The 15,536-nt window shown below is 36.7% G+C and overlaps 1 protein-coding gene and 1 non-coding gene across 2 annotated transcripts; one reads left to right on the forward strand and one right to left on the reverse strand.

Annotated features, from left to right (window-relative positions):
- The first annotated feature begins 437 nt into the window (after positions 1-437).
- On the forward strand, positions 438-511 carry trnar-acg (transfer RNA arginine (anticodon ACG)). The gene has a single exon. It is a non-coding gene; the product is annotated as a tRNA-Arg (tRNA).
- LOC142882513 (enolase-like) lies at positions 504-1,790 on the reverse strand. The gene has a single exon (XM_076017287.1). It carries the CDS (start codon positions 1,788-1,790, stop codon positions 504-506), a length of 1,287 nt encoding a protein of 428 aa, XP_075873402.1.
- Positions 1,791-15,536: the final 13,746 nt, after the last annotated feature.

The raw sequence follows: 15,536 nt of genomic DNA on the forward strand, positions 1-15,536 counted from the left end.
GTACGAACAGGGTCATCATGCGACCCTTCCCCCTTTTTAGAAAGAGTCTCAAGTTCACGAATTTCTTTATTTCTTTCAACCTGTCTTTCTACTTCGACCTGATTAAGAATTTGAATATCGTTGCCATGTAAATAGATTAATACTTGATCAAGAGACTCAGGAGAATCAAAGCAGGCAGGAAGGATATCATTAATCTCTTCATACGTAATATGCCCTTGTTCTTTAGCAAGTGAAACAAGCTCATCAATTTTAGCTTGCTGATGTGGGTCAAAGGAGGCATTAGCCATAGACAACCAAGAAAATTGAACAAAAACTAACCATGCAAGCTTGTAGCCTTGCACTTGGATTGCCCGATTGTATTGTACATTTTTTGAGACGTCAAGAAAGAGCAGTTAAACACTTGGCCATAAAGCTATAAACTGCAAAAATATCCTTGAGCGCTGGTAGCTTAATCGGATAGAGCACCCGGCTACGAACCGGGAGGTTGAAGGTTCGAATCCTTTCTAGCGTGATTTCATAACCTTAGGATTATAATAAGCCCGTCCACCAAATTCATGTTCAATTTCCAACAGCCTGTTGTACTTACAGGTCCTTTCACTGCGACACGGTGCCCCTATTTTAATCTGTCCAGCTCCCGTATGAACTGTAAAATCTGATAAAAAACTATCTTCTGTATCTCCTGAACGATGAGAAGGGATGTAAATATAGCCACATTTCTTGGCGAGTTCAATCACGTCTAATGTTTCTGTAATCGTTCCAACTTGATTTGGTTTAATTAAAATGCCATTAGCTATCTTCGACTCAATGCCTTTATTTAGCTCTTGCATTTGAGTCACAAACAGATCATCTCCGATGATTTGACAATCCTCTCCCACTTCTTTAGTGAATTTTTCCCATCCATCCCAATCGGATTCAGATAAACCATCTTCAATTGAATCTAGTTCCGGATACTGTTTCAATAAATTCTTAAGATAATCCACCTGTTCATCTGAAGAACGAGTCCCCATCTGCTTATTGTGAATCGAAATCAAATAATCTTGCGAGTCCTCTTGAAAAAATTCAGAAGCAGCACAATCCAATCCTAATCGGACATCTTTCCCCGGCAAAAAGCCGGCCTCCAAAATAGCCTCTCTTAGCATTTGGAGAGCCTCTTGGTCCGATTTAAGCCTCGGAGCGAAGCCCCCTTCATCGCCGACACTAGTAGAAAGATGATTCCTCTTCAAAATTGCACGAAGGGTCTGATAAATTTCAGCTCCCCACCTTAAAGCCTCTTTAAATGAAGAAGCTCCCACAGGTCGAATCATAAACTCTTGAAAGGTAAGTCCATTATCAGCATGGACCCCGCCATTGATTAAATTCATCATTGGACAAGGCAACCGGATGGCACAGTCACATTTATCAAAACAAATCCCACGTTTACTAAGGGCTAATTTGAAAACAGCGATAGAAATACCTAGCATCGCGTTCGCCCCAATCGAGCTTTTATTCTTTGACCGATCAAGAGCAATCATAATCTCATCCACACCTCTTTGGTCAAAAACAGAATGACCTATCAAAGAGGGAGCCAATATAGAATGGATATTGTGAATAGCATTAAGGACACCCTTCCCAAAGAAGCGTTTAAGATCACAGTCCCGTATTTCACAAGCTTCTTTTTTCCCTGTTGAAGCCCCAGAAGGGACCCGAGCAACTTCCCGGGCACCTTCATTGGTTTCAACGCACACTTGAATCGTTGGATAGCCTCTTGAATCAAGGATTTCAATGGCATAAATACTAGCAATAGAAGTCATACTTGCATGATTTAATCTATCACATGAATATCAAGCAAATTTGTTTTTAAAATTAAGATTAATGTCTGAAAAAACTTATAAAAAACTCTAAAAATATTTAACCTAGTTAATTGAAATTTTATTTAATTCCGATTTATCTAATGTTAAGCTCTTTCGTCTTCTCCTATCCGCTTCAGACAGTTGAAAAATCTAAAATCAAGATTTGTCTACTTCTCCTACTCGTGCTTTTTGTTCACTACATTCTTGATATGTTGAAACAACAAGTGTTGTCCTATCAAAAAATGCAAAATTCAAATAATGAATTTGTCGCACAGATGAAAAAACAAGGGATTAATATTCCTGATAATCATTCTGTTATTTGTTTAGATGAATTAGGCCCAAATACAGAAATTTGGATTTCATTAGAGAATGGCACTATTGCAAAGGACTAAAATTTAATCACAATAAAAATGCCAATAAGGATAAGTCGGCAAATCGGTCAAAAGAAGAATGCCGACTTCTCCTACTATGAATGAATCTTCTAGTCGGATTCCAAATCGATTCGGCAAATAAATTCCAGGTTCAATCGTTATACAAGAGTTCACTTTTATAGGAGCTTCTCCTGAAAAATTTGGCAGTTCATGCACCTCAATGCCTAACCCATGTCCTAGTGAATGAATAAATTTATCCCCATAACCAGCTTCTTCAATGACTTTTCTTGCAGTAGCCTCGATTGAAATAGCCGGCTCTCTCATTCGAAACATAGTTTCCGCAACTCTCTTTGATTGTGATACGACTTTCCATACACGTAAAAATTCCTGATCTTTAGGCTCTCCAAAAGAAAAAGTCCTAGTGAGATCAGAACAAAAACCATTCCATTTCACTCCACAATCAATCAGAATGCTATCTCCCCATTCTAAACGCCTTTTCCCGCTAATATTGTGTGGTGAGCTTCCATTTTCTCCAAAAAGGATCATTGGCTCAAAAGCTGGACGAGAAGATGGTGCATTTTTTAACCAAAACCTTAAAAGATGTCCAACCATTTTCTCTTCTGTAACACCAGGTTGAAAGAGTGAGAGTATCGATTTAACTCCTCGACAGGCCAATTCTGCTGCATCAAATAAACATTGCATTTCATTGGCAGACTTGCAAATTCGAAATTCATGACAAAGTTTATTATCTGCAGCAAAAATAACAGGAACAGCTTGGAACACAGTCTTCCACGATGCAACTTGTTGATAAGGGGTCTTCGCATCGAATCCAATCCGAATCGGGTTAAGGCTACTTCTCTTTAAGATCCAATCTTTTAATTGAGCTCTGTTTTGTAGTGTCTTTTCTGGGAACCTGCAAAGCGCACTTGGATAATTCATTGGAGAAGAAATCCCGATCCAATCCGTTGCCGTAAACCAAAGCTCATCATGAAAGGAATGAGAACCAATTAAAAAATTGATCATCTCTTCTTGAGCGACAATAAATACATCATAAGGCTGTTGAGCAAGCAACGCCATAAATTGATCACAGACTGACATGAAATACCATCAATTACGAAAAAAATTAGAAGGAGACCATCCTCTACAACAGGCAAGTAAATCATGTTCACAATCCACATCAATGAGAAGTTGCTCAACAAGACTTTTCATTAAGCTCATTGAAAGATTCCCCTTGCCCCTTGTAGATAAAAAACGTGACATACTCTTCCATGATAGATAATCGGATACAGGATTTTTAACTAATTCTTCAAAAAATTGTTTTGCACTTTCTCTTTCCCAAGATGCTGGAATAGCATGAATAGAAAATTCTCTTGGTCCAGATCGCAAAAAAGAAAAGCCAAATACACTCAATTGATGAAGAAGATCCTCCACAATTTCTATAAAAGGCAATGCCACAGATTGCTCAATAGGAAGACAAAGGAGTTGAGAAATTCCCTCAGGAAACGTTTTCCCTTTTTTAGAAAATAGGAAAAAAGCATGTAAACAATCAACAATCACCCATTCAGATCCTGGGAAAAAAGAGGGATAAAATTCTTGACAAACAGAAGCATCAAGCAAAACATATGTTTTGAAATGAATTAATAAAGCTTTTCTCCAGTCCAATAAATTTGTGGTTTTCTCTATCGGGAACAATAAAAGATCTTGTTGGGAATGCACATTTTCTTGATGCTGAAGTTGATCGGATGTCTCCTGTTTATATGCATTGTTATCCCAAGCATATCTTGTTGATCGTTCTTCTGTTAAAGGGTCTATCCAAACAGGCTCTATCTTTGTTTGCGCATTACATGAAAGCCTATCCTGTCCAGTTGCCAATCGATTAACAACTGCGCTTTGAATAAAAGATTTTATTTCTTTCTCATTTTGGAACCTCACATCTTTTTTTCTAGGGTGTACATTTACATCAACTAAATGACCAGGCAACTCTAAAAAAAGAATACAACCCGCGACTCGACCTTGAGGCAAAATATATTGATATGCCTCAAGAAGAGATTTTCCTAAGAAAGGGCTAATGATCGCTCTCCTATTCAAAAAGAAATATTGAGAAGTTCTATAAGGCAAAGAATATTGAGAACCTGTAATAAAACCAAATAATCGACCCATTGGATGCATGGCATCTATTGAGATAAGAGAAGAAGAAAGATCTACACCTAACAAAGTTTCAATACGTTGCAGATAATGCTCTACATTGGAGAAACAAGTTGAAGAAAGGTTAAAAACGGTTTCGCCATCTTTTTCAAATGAAAAACGACATTCAGGATGAGCCAAAGCTAGTTCAGAGAATGTTCGTATGATCATTGTATTCGTGCTACGAATTGACTTTTGAAAACGCTTTCTGGCAGGAACATTATAAAAAAGATTACGAATAGTAATCGTGGTTCCTTGATCATGAGTCCCGGAATCAAGAGCAAGAATTTTGCCTCCAGCGGCTTCTAATCTCGTAACACATGTTCCATTATTCGATATCAATTCAAGTTGAGAAACAGCGGCAATTGCAGCTAATGCCTCACCTCTAAATCCAAAGCTTTGAATCGTATCTAAATCTTCAATACAACTAAGTTTGGATGTCGCATGCCTTTGTAAACACAAAGCAGAGTCTTCAGCTGATAAACCACATCCATCATCTGTTATTCTAATTAAATCAAAACCACCACCACAGATCTCTACATGGACAGCATTGGCTCCGGCATCAATTGAGTTTTCTATCAACTCCTTAATTACACAGGCAGGTGACTCGACCACTTCTCCCGCTGCAATACGTATGGATGTCTCTTCAAGAAGAATCTTAATTTTCACAATAATGGAAGCCTTTTTCTCATTTCTTTTATAAGATGTCTTTACAAACAGCCCAATAAAACGAAGAATCTAAACACGCAAATCGAGAAGAAATACTGCCTTATTGATTTGATTCTTTCCAAAACAAAATTGTATGAAGAAGATTCTGTTATTGAGGTAAAAGATCTTTATGAAACGTCCATTCGAATTAAGCGAGATAGAAACAAGTAAAAGCATCTATCTAGAAGCTTTTCAGATCCTTACTACGCTCAAACATCAAGGATATACATCTTATTTTGCAGGTGGGTGTGTGCGTGATTGGCTTCTTAAATCTTCTCCAAATGATATTGACATAGCCACTTCCGCTCCAGCTAATACAGTCTGCGAATTGTTCAATCGAACGATTCGTACAGGCATTCGATTTGAATCTGTTAGAGTTGTACAAAATCAACACATCATAGAAGTTTCATCTTTCAGAAAAGATGGCCCTTACGATGGTAGAAGACCTTTACATATCGAACCAGGATCAGAACAAGACGATGCAGAAAGAAGGGACTTTACCATTAATGGACTCTTTTATTGTCCTTTTACAAAAACTATACTCGACTATGTTGGTGGAATTGCGGATTTAGAAAAAAAAATTATTCGAACAATTGGATCCCCATCCGCTCGATTTGAAGAAGATCATCTTCGTCTTATTCGCGCAATCAGATTTGCTTGTAAACTAGACTTCAAATTAGAAAAAAAAACAAAGAAAATAATCAAGCAATTATCAAAAAAAATTTCCTTTATTTCAAAAGAAAGAATTCATGATGAGCTTACTAAAATTTGCTCAAATAAAAACGTGACTAATGCCTTCCTTCTGCTTCTTGAACTGGGACTTCTAGAGACAATTTTTCAAGGGCTTTACACTCAACCCCTTCAAGTAAAGTTGAACATAGTAGACACATCAACGCCTCTTTGGGCTATTTGCTTACAAATCATTAGCAAGAATCAATTTTGCTTAGAAAAGGACCAAATTCAAAAAATATCAATTAATCTATCTTTTTCCAAAAGAGAAAAAAATGGCCTTCTTTTTGGAAAAAAATTCGGAGAAGCGCTCAAGAAAGATCCTAATTGTTCTAAGCTATCTCTTTGGTGTCATCTTGTTGCATCACCCTTCTATCAAGACCTTCAACCATTTCTAAGCATGAATACACGTAAAAAATTGAACGAGATCATCCTTTCTAGAGGGCTTGTAATTAAAATGTTACAAAATAAGAAACCACTATTCTCTGGGACCTGTCTAAATTCAATTGGAATAAAGGGAGTTGCATGTAAACAATTAATTAAAGCAGCCACTGACCTTGCTATTGAATCAAACTGTCTCAATCAAGAAAAAATATTAAATTTATTATATCTAAAAGGTTTTCTTGAGAGGCCAATTTGTTAATCATCCATTCTTTGTATAATAAAAAAATTAAAAAATGATAAAATGGATTTGTAATTTCCTATTATGTTCTACCATATTCATTAAAAATTGAAACTGCCAGCCCTTTCAAAAGTTGCTTCACAGGTAAAAAGGTACAGTTTGCTTAAAAATGTACATTGTTTTTGTGGCTATACCTTTGTCTTTCTATCGTTTGCAACTTACTTATTTTATCAATTAGGAAAACAGCTGCGTAAAACACGTTACTTATCTGGAATAAAAGCTTTAAAACTCACTCCCCTTCTTGATTTATTCGACCAATACACCGTTAAAATTCATCAAGCAGTGCTATTCAGTATAGGGTTTTGTTTTTTACAAATGTCCCAGATCGTCTTTTTTCTGTTTTCTATCAAAATGTCCATTATATGGACTATCTGCTTTGTTATTTTTGCGTTGCTCTTTTTTTTATGGGGCATCTTTTTGCAAGACCTTTATGAAGAACTTAAATTGGAAGAGCCTTCGCAAGAAGAGTTGGAATACACTTCACTAATCGAAGAACTCGAAGAATTAGAACTTCTTTCTCAACTAGAATCATCCAGCACCTCACTTTCTTTTCAAAATTGGTTATTTTCATTTTTTCAAGAAAAATCTGAATTTGTTCCATCTAAAAATCCTTTTATTTCAGATGAATTCGTACAATTTTGTGTAACTAACTCATCCACAACTTTATCAGGGAAGCTTCTCTCTCAAGAAGCGAAAAAACAATTGATGCGATCAATGATGTGTACCTTTTTTGAAGCTTGGAATAGTGGATGCATTTCATTTGAAATCTTCCGAAGATCAAGAACATCACCAGAATCATCTACTCATTTCATAGAAGAACCAGGCTCTTTAGATGAAGAAAACAGTCCGCCATTTGAATTGGACCCGCCAATTAAAAAAACAAAAACAGCTGTAATAGAAGTATCCGCTGTAATAGAAATGGATCATAGTTCCCATCATCCAATCTTGCATGATGATACATCTGACACTAGAACCAATGCTGCCATGCCACCTGTAGAGCACTCGATCCATCTCCCTCCCAGGGCAAACAACCCTTTTGTCCTCCTTTCAGACGATAGCATTATTGCAGACCCTGCTCCAGAGCTCCCCGCTCCAAATCGCTCTTCTTTACAAGCAAGGCGTCTTTCATCCGACTCAGATGAAGCTGGTGATTGGTGGAATAAAATCTTTAATACGTAAAACGTCCTAACCCTTTTTGAACCATTAAACATTTCCTTTTCTTAAAAAGTTTAATTGATAATAAAAATATTTATCTTATGATCCCATCACGCTTTCCATTACACCCATTAAGAAGATTGACGTCTAAAACACCATCTGAAGCTTCATCTCCTCTTATTGCCCCGTCAATTACTGATCCAAAAACATTACAAAAACGGGCAGAAGAAATCGCTCCTGGAAGTCCAGGAAATATCTCTGCACAAATTAATAAAACCGAATTATTAACATACATAAAGCAAGAACATAAAAGCTTTATTAAAAGCTTAGCTATGAAAAATGAAACCCTTTTAAAAGGGATAAAAGATGTACATAAACAAGTCTTAACAGAAATCAAAATCAACGGCCCATCTATTCACACGGCTCTTCGCATAAATCACAATCAAGTTATGCAAAAAGTACAAGAACAACATATAGAAGCAATGAAAGAGTTAAAACAAAATCACGTCCTCGTTCTAGATCGTCTACAAAAATCGCATAGTGAAATTCAAAAATAAATGAATTGTTTTATAGCTGTTTGAATTCACTCAACAAGATCTCTTGCACCAGCTCCCCCATTCTTCTTGCGTTCTTACCTCTTTGTATGGTGGCGGAGGGGTAATCTCCCTGTTGGCAAAGCGTTCTCGTGTCCTCCCTCGCTCCCATCTGCATAAATAGGATGAGGAACCTAGAGGAACCTAAAGGTAAAGCTTCAAAAAAATGAATAAGTTTTCTATATGGTGATGGAGGTGTCGGGGAAGCAGAAGACGTAAGAGACAACAACTTGTATAACGTAAAAAACAAAAAAGGATTCAAGCCTCATCTGATAACAAAATGCCTATTAAGCATACAACATCCATACAAGCAATAGAGCTATTTGAAAAGAGTAAGAAGAAAATGCATGATAACGATGAATGTATACTTCCTTGATAAAACAAAGTTCTGAATACAAATATTAACATTCCAAAAAAAGAAAACGATAATAATCATAAGTTATTTCAAAATGATTAACTGATAATCTTCTAAATTATATGAATAACTATTCTACAGCATTATTTGAGCCTATAAAACGCATCAAAGACACATGATCAAATCAGTCAATTTAACATGCAAAGGATATAGTTGCATTTTAGCTCTTCTATTGCTTCTATGTTTTTAATGAACCATTGTAAATTTCTGAATGCATTAATTCGACCTCTGCAATCAAACTCAACTCCCCTATTCTTCTTGCCTTCTTGACTCTCTGTATGGTGGCGGAGGGGTGGTCCCTGTTGGAGGAGTTTGTTGCCCCTCGTTCCCATTTTCATACGTAGGAGGAGGAAGCAAGGATACACCTTCAAACGAATACTCAGTATATGGTGGTGGGGGAGGGGGAGCAGGAGGCCCAAAAGATCTATTTGAGGAAGAATATGCAGGCAGAGGTACAATTGGTCCCAGTTCTAAATCAGCTTCCGAGATTGCTTCCCCAACCATTTGTTCTACATTTCTGTCCCCTTCTGTTGGGGGATCCCTTATAAGAGAACTCCAGAACAAAAAAGCAAACAAACATAATAACAATGCGAGAGAAAAACAAACTATCAGAGCTGCACTACTTTCTGAAGAAGACGAATTTGTCACAAACCACATTGAAAAGAATAACGGAAGACCTATAGTGAGCAAAACCCAAAATATCTCACGTCTCATGCCATAATCACTATTTCTTGAACAGAAGGTACGGATGAAGAAGGATACAATGCTTACACAAGAAGTAATTATTGCACAGATTCTCTGAGTACTATTGCCCTGAGCACTATTTCTCTGAAAAAAGATAACACTGCAGGCAAACATAAATACTCCAAAAAAACAAAGTGCTAAAAATATGACTCTTCCGGACACAGGAAAACGTCGATTGGTGGTTCTTCTACTAGAGTTGGGATTCGACGGTGGGGTAGATGAAGCAGTAGGAATCATAATAATCTGATGGTATTGCAAAAGCATACAAGCTGAAAAAATAGCATGCGTATTATCAATTTATTTTGAAATAATATTTAATTATATTTCAAGATAGCCTCTTGCTCTAGAAATTATCCAGCTTCTCTCCTGTATTGTTGCGGTGACGTTTACCCTGTTGGATGAGATTTTTCTTTTGACCATCAAATCTGGTTGATACTTCTTTCTCTACAATCATTGCTAGTCTGATTCAATCAAAACCTATGTGATAAAAAGCTTAGCTATGAAAAATGAAACCCTTTTAAAAGGGATAAAAGATGTACATAAACAAGTCTTAACAGAAATCAAAATCAACGGCCCATCTATTCACACGGCTCTTCGCATAAATCACAATCAAGTTATGCAAAAAGTACAAGAACAACATATAGAAGCAATGAAAGAGTTAAAACAAAATCACGTCCTCGTTCTAGATCGTCTACAAAAATCGCATAGTGAAATTCAAAAATAAATGAATTGTTTTATAGCTGTTTGAATTCACTCAACAAGATCTCTTGCACCAGCTCCCCTATTCTTCTTGCCTTCTTGACTCTCTGTATGGTGGCGGAGGGGTGGTCCCTGTTGGAGGAGTTTGTTGCCCCTCGTTCCCATTTTCATACGTAGGAGGAGGAAGCAAGGATACACCTTCAAACGAATACTCAGTATATGGTGGTGGGGGAGGGGGAGCAGGAGGCCCAAAAGATCTATTTGAGGAAGAATATGCAGGCAGAGGTACAATTGGTCCCAGTTCTAAATCATCTTCCGACCTTGCTTCCCCAACCATTTGTTCTACATTTCTGTCCCCTTCTGTTGGGGGATCCCTTATAAGAGAACTCCAGAACAAAAAAGCAAACAAACATAATAACAATGCGAGAGAAAAACAAACTATCAGAGCTGCACTACTTTCTGAAGAAGACGAATATGTTACAAACCACATTGAAAATAATAACGGAAGACCTATAGTGAGCAAAACCCAAACTGTCTCACGTGCTATGCCATAATCACTATTTCTTAAACAGAAGGTACGGACGAAGAAGGATACAATGCTTGCATAAGAAATAATTGTTGCACAGATCATCCGAACGACATGGCCATTGTGTTCGTCATTTCTCTGCAACAAGACAGTGCTTAAGGAAAACATAAGTACTCCAAAAAAACAAAGTGCTAAAAACATGATTCTTCTGGACACAGAAAAACTACGATTGGTGGTTCTTCTACTAGAATTGGGATTCGACGGTGGAGTAGATGAAGAAGTAGGAATCATAATAATCTGAGGTTATTGCAAAAGCAGACAAGCTGAAAAAATAGCATGCGTATTGGCAATTTATTTATTTTGAAATAATTTTAAAAAGATATCTAATTATATTGCAAGATGGTCTCTTGCTCTAGAAATTATCCAGCTTCTCTCCTGTATTGTTGCTGTGACGTTTACCCTGTTGGAGGAGATTTTTCTTTTGACCATCAAATCTGGTTGATACTTCTTTCTCTACAATCATTGCTAGTCTGATTCAATCAAAACCTATGTGATAAAAAGCTTAGCTATGAAAAATGAAACCCTTTTAAAAGGGATAAAAGATGTACATAAACAAGTCTTAACAGAAATAAAAATCAACGGCCCATCTATTCACACGGCTCTTCGCATAAATCACAATCAAGTTATGCAAAAAGTACAAGAACAACATATAGAAGCAATGAAAGAGTTAAAACAAAATCACGTCCTCGTTCTAGATCGTCTACAAAAATCGCATAGTGAAATTCAAAAATAAATGCATTGTTTTGTCGTTGTCTGAATCTACTAAACGATACCTCTACAATCCAGATCCCTATTCTTCTTGCCTTCTTACAGCTCTGTATGGTGGCGGAGGAGTACTTCCTGTTGGCGGAGTTCGTTCCCCCCAGCTATGATCTGTATAAATAGGAGGAGGAAGCAAGGATAAAGTTGCAAAAGAGTGAACAAGGTCGCTATATGGTGGTGGAGGTGGCGGGGAAGCAGAAGACCTAAGAGATGGAGCTAGAGACTCGGAATATGTAGGTGCACCTGAAGAGGAAGAGACAACAACTGATTCCAATTCTAAAGCACTTGCATCGCCTTCTACGCCCCTCGGGCTTCTTTGTACACTTGCTCTTGGCATATTTCTTATAACAAACAACCAAAATAAAAGAGCAACTAAACATAAGAAAAACGCTAATATAAAACAAAAAAGAACAGGTTCATTCATTTCTGTCATAAAAAAACTTACTATTATCCATATACAAAAACACAAAGGAGCAATTAACGTAAAAAAAATCAAACAGGGTTCAAATCTTATCTGATCATCCCTATTTTCTGATAACAAAAGGCCTATTAGGCATACAACACCCATACAAGCAATAGCTATTGAAGAGTAAGTAGAAAATGAATAATAACGATGATGTGTATTTCCTTGTGCACTTACTTGATAAAACAAAGTACTGAATACAAAGATTAACATTCCAAAAAAACAAAACGCTAAAAATATGATTCTTTTAGACAAATGATAAAAAGAAGACGACAGACTCCTTGTCAAACTTCTATTCGTTGGTTGGATAGCATGTGCATTAACAAAAGAAAACATAATAATCGTAAATTATTGCAATAAGCAGACAAGCTGAAAAAATAGCATATGTATTGGCAGTTTTTTTATTTTAAAAATAATCTTAAAAAGATGTCTAATTATATCGCAAGATGAGCTTTTATCTAGATCTCCTGCATGGACAATCTTATGTCCACACAATCAATAGGTAGGACAGTGTTTACCTCCTCTTCTACTTGCATATTTGATACAACCCAAAAAGATAACAACATGAAATTGCAGCAATATAAAAGTCACGTGCAAGCCATTAACATGGATATTACACATACAAATAATACATAAGACACTACATCTTTTTTATTCCTCATTTTCTCTCAGGCTATACGGGGATGAAGGTGGCGTTTGAATCTCCAATACAGCTTCCTCATAGCTAAGAGGTCCAAGAAACAACTGCATTACATCCAAATAAGATGGAGGTGCTGTAGATGCTATACATTATTTTTGTCAATGTTCCCTTCTATATTGTGGCAGTGATGTTTCTCCTGTTGGAAGAGATCTCCTTGCACCCATATCGGCTCCATGTTCATATACTGGCGGTGGAATCTCTCCTAATGGAGAAACATAAGGTGGTAACGACTCAAACAAAAAATAATTAGGCGGAAGAGCATGCTGCATTTCTAAAATTAGGCTATTATCAAACTCTATACTACTGGCGATATTCTGCCCGAATCCTCAGTAGATAAAACAACATTTCCACATTTGATCCAGACCGCAAAGATAACAATAACAAAAAAGCAATACAACAAGATGCAATTGCAACAGTTTGTAGTTCTTCCGTTTACCCGATCCAATCTAAAAGTAAAAAAATATATATAGAAAAAGGCAGCCATCAGCATAAACATATCTAAAGAACCTCCTTCAGAAAGGATATGAAATCGTTGACTTAACAATGCCCCAGATGAGTAAAAACACATTCCCAACAATCAAACAATAAAAAATATAATGCGCATTAGCCTGCGAGATATCAAATTGCCTCTACTAAGACCAAATCTTGAAAAAAAAGAAGATGGATTCGGAGGCGGTGGAGAAGATGCACCTATCTAATAAGAAGATGAAGTCATAATCCATAAGAAGATTGACGTCTAAAACACCATCTGGAGCTTCATCTCCTCTTATTGCCCCGTCAATTACTGATCCAAAATCATTACAAAAAAGTGCAGAAAAAATCGCTCCTAGAAGTCCAGGAAATATCTCTGCACAAATTAATAAAACCGAATTATTAACATACATAAAGCAAGAAGATAAAAGCTTTATTAAAAGCTTAGCTATGAAAAATGAAACCTTTTTTAAAGGGATGCAAGATGCACATAAACAAGTCTTAACAGAAATCAAAATCAACGGCCCATCCATCCACACGTCTCTTCGCATAAATCACAATCAAGTTATGCAAAAAGTACAAGAACAACATATAGAAGAAGCAATGAAAGAGTTAAAACAAAATCACGTCCTCGTTCTAGATCGTCTACAAAAATCGCATAGTGAAATTCAAAAATAAATGAATTGTTTTATCGCTGTCTGAATGCATTAATTCGACCTTTGCAATCAAACCTCAACTCCCCTATTCTTCTCGCCTTCTTGACTCTCTGTATGGTGGCGGAGGGGTGGTCTCTGTTGGAGGAGTTTGTTGCCCTTCGTTCCCATTTTCATACGTAGGAGGAGGAAGCAAGGATACACCTGCAAACGAATACTCAGTATATGGTGGTGGTGGAAGAGCAGAAAGTCCAAAAGATCTATTTGAGGAAGAATATGCAGGCAGAGGTACAAATTCTCCCTCTTCTAAACCAACTTCTGATAAGCCAACTTCCGAGCTTGCTTCCTCAGACATTTCTTCTATATTTCTGTCCTCTTCTCTTGAGGAATCCATTATAAAACAACTCCAGAAGAAAAAAGCAAACACACATAAGAACAATGCGAGAGAAAAACAAACTATCATAATTACATCTTCTGAAGCATACGCACGTATTAAAAACAACAATGAAAACAATAACGGAAGACATACAATGAAAAAAACCGAAAGTATCTCACCTCTCACACCATAATCACTATTTCTTGAACACAAGATGCGGGTGCAGAAGGATACAATGCTCATATAAGAAATAATTATTGCAACGATTCTCTGATTACTATCGCTATTATCAATATTTCTCTGCAAAAAGATAACACCGCAGGCAAATATAAATATGCTAAAAAAACAAAGTGCTAAAAATACGACTCTTCTGGACGCAGGAAAACGGCCACTGATGGGTATTCTACTAGAGTTGGGATTCGATGGTGGAGTAGATGAAGAAGTAGGAAGCATAATATCTGAAGTTATTGCAAAAGCAGACAAGCTGAAAAAATAGCATGCGTATTGTTAATATTAAAAAGATATCTAATTATATTGCAAGATAATTTCTTACTCTAGAAATTGTCCAGCTTCTATCCTGTATTGTTGTGGTGACGTTTACCCTGTTGGAGGAGTGTTTCTTTGCATCCATCTTTTGCCTCCAACCATACCTAATGGAGCCCCATAAGATAGCGATGTTAAATCTAGCAAAAAATAATTATTCAAGGGGCCGAGTTGCATCTCTGAAAGTAGACTGGCGTCAATCTTTATGCCATTAATGGACAATCTTATGTCTACATGATCAATAATTAGGGCAACGTTTGCTTTCTTTTCTACTTGCATATTTGATACAGACCAAAAAGATAACAATAATAAACAAGCAATATAACAGAATGAAATTGCAGCAATATAAAAATTACGTGCAAGCCATTAACATGGATATTACACATACAAATAATACATAAGACACTACATCTTTATTTATTCCTCATTTTCTCTCGGGCTATACGGGGGGGGTGGAGGTGACGTTTGAATCCCCGATACAGCTTCCTCATAGCTAGGAGGTCCAAGAAACAACTGCATTACATCCAAATAAGATGGAGGTGCTATAGATGATTCTTGCAACTCGATTGTATTATGATCTCTTTCAACTGGTTCACCAGAATTACGTTCCAAAATTAACCTTATACATAAAAACACAGAAGAAAAAAGAAAAAGGCTGGCAGCTAATATATACATATAGGCAGGAAAGTCGCCACTTTCACTCACAAAAAGCGTAAAAGTAATAACGCAAATTATTCCAAGTATAAATAACATCACCCCAATAAACAAACGCCCTATATACCAATTATTCCTTCTAAAAGAATCTCTAGCCATACGGCCTATGCCCATCCCGATAATTATCGTTAATGCAGCTATAGAAAAACATATTATACC

This window comes from Nelusetta ayraudi, unplaced genomic scaffold (assembly GCF_046127955.1).
Source record: "Nelusetta ayraudi isolate G7.1 ecotype Tasmania unplaced genomic scaffold, CSIRO-AGI_Nayr_v1 ptg000310l, whole genome shotgun sequence".
NCBI lineage: Eukaryota > Metazoa > Chordata > Actinopteri > Tetraodontiformes > Monacanthidae > Nelusetta > Nelusetta ayraudi.